A 6,203-nucleotide genomic window follows, 5' to 3' on the forward strand; every position below is an offset into this window, starting at 1 on the left:
CGATGGCAGTGAGGGCGCACGGGGCGAGGCTGGCATCTCCTCCTCTTGTCTAACCCGAGAAGCTCTTGGCAAAACTTCTGTTTTGCTTTTGAAGAAGGGAAGCTCCTCTGTGAAGAACTGCATGTTGCAAGGTAAGCACGAGGTAGCTCTGGGCGCTGGTTGAAGTGCCCCCTCCTCAGAAGGCTGCGGACCGTTTGGTTTTCCTTACCCCCGCTCGGTGCTGGATGCAGGCAGCCGCAGCGGCGTGGCAACGGGAGCCTGCTGCTCTCTCGGGTGCAAGCGTGATGGATGCTGCAGTTGAGCAAACTCCTCGAGTTCTTTGCTAACTTTTCAACCTCCCCCAACTGAAAAGCAGAACAGCGAGTGAAAAGCCATCTTGCTCAAGCCCAAGATTTTAACTGTCTCCAGCCTTGCCAGTAGGCAGTTTTCCCCAGCGACTGTTGCAACACCAGACCTTGCAGGGGCCTGTCCCGTGGCTTGGCAGGGGATTAGCGCATGGTAGAAAAGCCTTTGCTATGGTTAAATGGAAGACAGAAAATACGTCAGCTCTGCCAGATACATTAATTAGGAACCTCAAAGGCAGGCAGATCCCCCAGGCTGGTAACATTTCCCTCCTAACTGTTTCTTTTAGCTACTTGTAGCGTGCTATTTTGATTCCCCCCACTGATCTCATCTCATAGCTATGAACACCAGGCCAGGCATGCACTTTCACACAGAGCTGCTGTAATTAAGGCAATCACTTCTTGTCAATGCTAGGCAGTCACTTTTAAATATTCGGTCATCAGGGATTTGCTGCAGCAGGCTCCAGGTTGGTCAGAAATAAACTCCCAAACACTTCAAGGATATCAATTTTTATTGAACATTGCAAGATCAATAAGAAAAAATAATTTGTACAGCTTTGTGATATAACCATTGCTGCTGAAGGGTAAGGCTACTTGTCTCGAGGAGAGACTGGATGCAGCGAACAGGGTGTTCCCGGTAGGACCTGCTCCCAGAAGCAGGTGATGTTCTCCACTCACCCTGTCCCACAGCAGCACCTTCCCCCTCGGGCAGCTCCACGTAGCCTTACGGTAGCACAAATGGGGCTTCTTAGACATGAGGGGTGAGCAGCCCTGCTCTAAGAGACCCTCTGCAAATGGCTCACTGCCCACCACAGCTGCGGTATCAGTCTGGTACAGTGGTTACTGACCTTCTGCCTTGCTTCTCCCTCCCTCCCTCCGCTAATTCTGTCTTTCCTTTGAGCCTCACGAGGTCACCTGGCCAATGTTCAGCCCTTTCCTCTCTGCAGCAGCTGTTGCACAGCAGCCTCCTTCCCCAAGGAAAGGGCTCTGTCCTCAATAGAGAGCTGACCCGGTAACTATTTTTTGGTGGCCTTTGGTGACTGCATCTGGCAGGAGCAGATTTGTGACACCAGCTAGGGGGGAGCCAGGACACTTTAGGAAGTAATCCTGCAGCTCAGATGCTTTGAGCTGGCAGAGTAACCCTTTCTAACCAAACCCAGATGCTTAAGAGTGATTGTAGAGCAGCAGCTACGGATATTGCTCTAGCACTGGGGCACCCACTCCATAGGACGGGCAGAGCTAGAAAAAGAGGCTTCGGTTTACACAGTATTTTTGCTAAGCTTTTTGCCTTTGACAGTTCTTTTAACTGTTAAAAAAAAAAAACAAAAACAAAACATTAGGACAAAAGGCTGAGTTTCTATGGTGGCAGTGAGACATCCTCAGACTAAGCAAAATTCTAGTTGGGCCCATCAGTATGTCCGACTGCCATCCCTTTGCTATGTCAGATGGGTGAAATGCCAGACCAAGAGAAATTTTAGCATTGATTCCACCCCTAAGGGGAGATGAGAATTTAGACATTGGTGAGAGTTAAGAACTGCATCATCTGTCATAATACATGAAATCAAGACAGTAATCTTAAATCAATGAGGGGCTCAGCTGGAAAAAAGAAATCAAACTGAATGGCTCTGCGGGCAGAAAAGGGCGTAGTTGTGCCACGACCAGTTGATTACTGCTGCTGTACTAGTGCCAGCAAACAGAGCTAGCTGCTGGACCCTACCCCTGGACTGCTGACAGAACAGATACTTCTTATTGATGCTGAGATACTTCTCGTAGAAGATAACTTGGGAACTTGTATCTGGTGCCACACAGCATTCAGCCATCTGATGAACAATCCCATATTCACAACCAAAGGAACATAAATACAGTGGGTACACAAGCTGAGCAGAGTAGATTATCCACGTGATCAGATGTGAGCTGCCTCCCCCGCACCGGCACCAAATGTACAGCCGCACCCCAGGCAACTTGAGGCAACATAAGACAAGTTTACACTTAAACGAAGGAGGGCAACATGGAAATGATGTGATAATAAAAACCTGGGGGGGGAGGGGGGAACAAAACCCCAAACCAAAAACCTTTGCACAACTATTTTTCAGCACTGTAAAAAAATAAAAATGAAAGCAATCTTTCTGACTTCCTGTGCCTACACCAAGCAGGTCTCCCAGGCATCCTAAGAACAGGAGGCGCTGCCCCTTTTTCTGCTGTTAAGTGATGCAGTGCACACAGTATTTCTGAAGGAGTTTCATAAACTGTTGTGCAAGCAAACTGAAAAAATAAATAGCACTCAAACATTCCCTCTTGTCAAAGAACATTAATTGCAGTAAAAACTAGCTTGCTTTTTTGTTTTAACTGAAGTTAAGTCTGCTGCAACTTGGTTTAATATATGAAAATTTGAAGATGTGTTTCACAGCATAACTGTAGAATAATTTACACTGCATTGCCAATTCACAATTCAGTCATTTTCATTAACAGTGTACAAAGAAGGTCATTAGTTTATATATATATACTTTATAAAGTCTGGAAGATCAATATAAATACTGCTCCAGAAATTAAAAAAGTGTTTACATCCCCGACTTGAATATTACATCTCAGTGTCCTGGATTATTATTATTATAATCTGTAAAAGTCTTAGCGGCGCAGAGGTTCAAGTTTTCGAAATTTCAGTGATGAGCTGGATGACAAAGCATCTTGGTTTGAAGAAGAATTCACTGTGTCTGGGGACTGGAACAATACTCTACCACGATGATTAAATACATAAAAAGATGGATGGTTCCTTAATGTGTCAAATGTCCTTCAAAATAAATGTAAAAAGTCAACATCAATACTCTTTCAGAATATGGGGTTTAGAAGAGGTCAATTTAAGGTGTACCAGCTTTTACAGACACAGAAATACAAGTTTTTCAATCCAAAACTCTTGCTTGCTTTGTAAGTTTCCTAAACCAAAACACAGAGGAAATACAAAGCCAAGCATGAAAACTACTAACTGCTCCATGTGCAGAGGCTGCCCACCCCACAAAGTTCACCCTCCTTCCTTGAGCCTAGAGGCAGTATCGCTGCACGCACACACACCAAACGTGCCAGCCTTCGTGCAGCTGGCACTTGTGTTAGTAACCTTGATGCTGCTTACTGTCACCTTCCTGTCCCTTTCTGTGCCTGAAGCTAAGGGTTTTAGGTAAATACTACAAAATACAACAACGTCAACTTTTGTACTTTTCACACTCCCCTCTCTTTTTGGAAATGGCCAGAGAGGCCGTGTCTGCCCATCCGCTTTCATATCCTTTTCAAAACCTTGATTCAAAATCCCTTATTTTCTTAAAAGGCTTTCAGATATCCCACCTCGAGTAGTTTAGTGCTAAGATTCAAATAACTCAGGCTCTTGTAAGGAAGCAGAGAAAGAGCGAGCCAGGCACGCTGCCCTGTAGACTATGAGACCACCTCACGACAGCAGTTTGTGGCTGCTGAGCTCTTACTTTGCACATAGACATTTCATTCCTCTATGAACTCTGCACAGCAGGATTTTGGATGAGGAAAAGCAAGAAGTTTATTTAATTTGTTTCAGTTATCTAATTCTCTCTGAAATTCAAGACACTGTTGGCTTTCCCAGGTGTGACTGTTCCTCTCAGTGTAACTGCCTACAATGTGCGTTAAAGAAGAACTGAGCTAAAGAGCAACTATTTCACAGTGTTCTGTTTGTAGAGTAGCAGTTAGAGGCGTTTATGAAAAGAGGAAATAAAACATACTTATTTTTTAGTTCTGAAGTGGCATCCATGTCTTTAAATTCTCCCGCGATATGTGCTATCCCATAGCAGGTGACTGCAAAGGCTAACAGAGTCTGAAGAACTATCTGTAACAGAGGGAAACACAATGCAACACGCACATTTCCTGATATCTACCCCCCCAAAAATCTCATCTTTCAAACAAACAGTGTCTCTTGTGCTTTTCATCCAGTGATAGTAAGTGCTCTACAGAGCTGGGAAATTCAACAGTAGGGAAACTGAGGCACGGGAAGATTTAATACCCCACCTATTTAGCATGGCAAATCGGTGGCAGAGCTAAGAAGAGCTTCAGCTGCCTGACAACTGGTCTGTGCTGCATGAATTGAACCAAATCACATGGCTCCTCAGCGAGATCCCTAGAACAAAACACTGTGTCCTTGTGCACTTAAGGATCTAATACTCTTTCCAAGAAGCAAGTTGGCTGCCAGCACACACTGTGCAGCGGTGGCAGCTGCCGCTCGGTCCAAACACCATGCCTGCTTGTTGTGGGTATTTGATTTCCTTACCTTTCTGAGTAAGCAAAAAATGGAATGGGTAATAACTGAAGTGGAACTAAAAAACCCAAGCAAATAAAGCAAATAAAAACAACCTCTTCCCGAAGCAGGTTGTGCTGGGATCAAATGGGTGTGCAGCCACGCTGGATAAACAAATGTCAGCCAACAAAAGCCAGAGGGAGGAGGATGTTTATGCTGCAAAGAAGGAGATGGATGCAAAAATTCTCTGAGCTACATTCAGGGAATTCCTGGACAAGATGCTTCAGGGTAGTACTTGAGAAGGAGAGGGAGGTCTGGACCTGGGGCTTGTTCCCTCTGGCAGATGTAACACAGCACAGGAAGCTGGGACAGAAAACACGGGTCCTTTTTGACAGCAGGAGCTCAAATGAAAGTGCAATTTGAAAACTACCTCACCCTTTACTCTTGCCTATCACATTTTAAAAAAAAAAAAAAAAGCAACTGAGAGACAAAACTATCCGCACAGCGTTACACCTTTCAAACATTGTAAAAACTTAAACTTACATCTATGGGCAACGTTTCATCTTCCTTTTCTGTTAATCTCATGTAAGAACGATCTGCAAAACGGAAACACAGACACGCATCGAGCCCCCCGTACGCGCCCAGCGACACAAACCCCTCGCGAACTTGCGGCCGGTCTGGGACACGTGTCACCCCCGCCGCCCCCGGGCTGCTCCCGGTGCGCGGCCGGTCCCCAGCCCCGGGCGGCCCCGGCCAGCTGCCCCTCCCCCGGCCGCAGGGGAGGCAGCCGCGCTCCGGCGGCCCGGCCCGGCCCCGCTCCCCCCAGGCCCCGGCCCCGGCGCTCCGCCCGGTCCTGCCCACCGAGCCCCGGCCCGCTCCGCCCGCAGCCGGCCCACAAGGGCAGGGCCGCCCCGGCCGCGATGGTGCTGAGGATGATGATGATGATGACGATGATGCCGCCGCGGCCCGGCCCCCGCCCCGGGCGCTCCCCCCGGGGGCCTCCCCGCGCCGCAACCCCTCTCAGGCGGCTGCGCCCGCTCTGACCCCCCCCCCGCCGCCCGCCCACTCACGCTGCGCCGCCGAGAAGGCGGCGTGGGCCAGGGCGAAGAGCCCGAGCCCCACCAGCCCCTTCCACACCGAGGCGGCCGCCATCGTCGCCGCCGCTCGCCCCGCCGCCGCCAGGGGCGCCCCCCGGCGCCCGGTGATGGCGTCACGGGCAGGGGCGGGGCCGGGCCGCGCCCGCCGAGGGGCGTGGCTGACAGGGCGTGGCTTTCCGCGGAAGGGGGCGTGGCCGCGCCGCCGCTTTCCCACGCGGGACCGTTGGCCATTGAGAAAAGCCAAGGGGCGGGCGGCGGGCCCGCGGGGGTCCAGCGGAGCCCTCGCCCCCAGGTCGGGCCCGCTCCCCTCCCCCGGGCTGGAAGCGGGGTCGTTCCCGCTCTCCAGGTGTTCAGCCTCAAAGCCTGAGGAGCCCGTGCAAGAGGAAGTGGCGTCCGGGGATGCGCCGCGCGTGCGGGGGCAGGACCCCCGACCCCAGCAGGGCCTGGAGCAGAGCAAGGGGACCCCGCTGCCACGCGCGCGGCCGAGCCTTCACGGTCTTCCAGGCCCCCGCGGCACCA

At 50.3% G+C, this 6,203-nt stretch overlaps 1 protein-coding gene across 1 annotated transcript; it reads right to left on the bottom strand.

Annotated features, from left to right (window-relative positions):
- Positions 1 to 835: 835 nt before the first annotated feature.
- Positions 836 to 5,791, bottom strand: MMGT1 (membrane magnesium transporter 1). The gene is made up of 4 exons (XM_037408007.1): positions 5,658 to 5,791; positions 5,131 to 5,183; positions 4,079 to 4,182; positions 836 to 3,129 (listed from the first exon to the last, which is right to left on the bottom strand). The coding sequence occupies exons 1-4, from the start codon at positions 5,737 to 5,739 to the stop codon at positions 2,967 to 2,969; spliced, it is 402 nt and encodes a 133-aa protein (XP_037263904.1). The 5' UTR covers positions 5,740 to 5,791; the 3' UTR covers positions 836 to 2,966.
- Between the last annotated feature and the right edge of the window lie 412 nt (positions 5,792 to 6,203).

This window comes from Falco rusticolus, chromosome 14, assembly GCF_015220075.1.
Source record: "Falco rusticolus isolate bFalRus1 chromosome 14, bFalRus1.pri, whole genome shotgun sequence".
In the NCBI taxonomy this organism is placed as follows: Eukaryota; Metazoa; Chordata; class Aves; order Falconiformes; family Falconidae; genus Falco; species Falco rusticolus.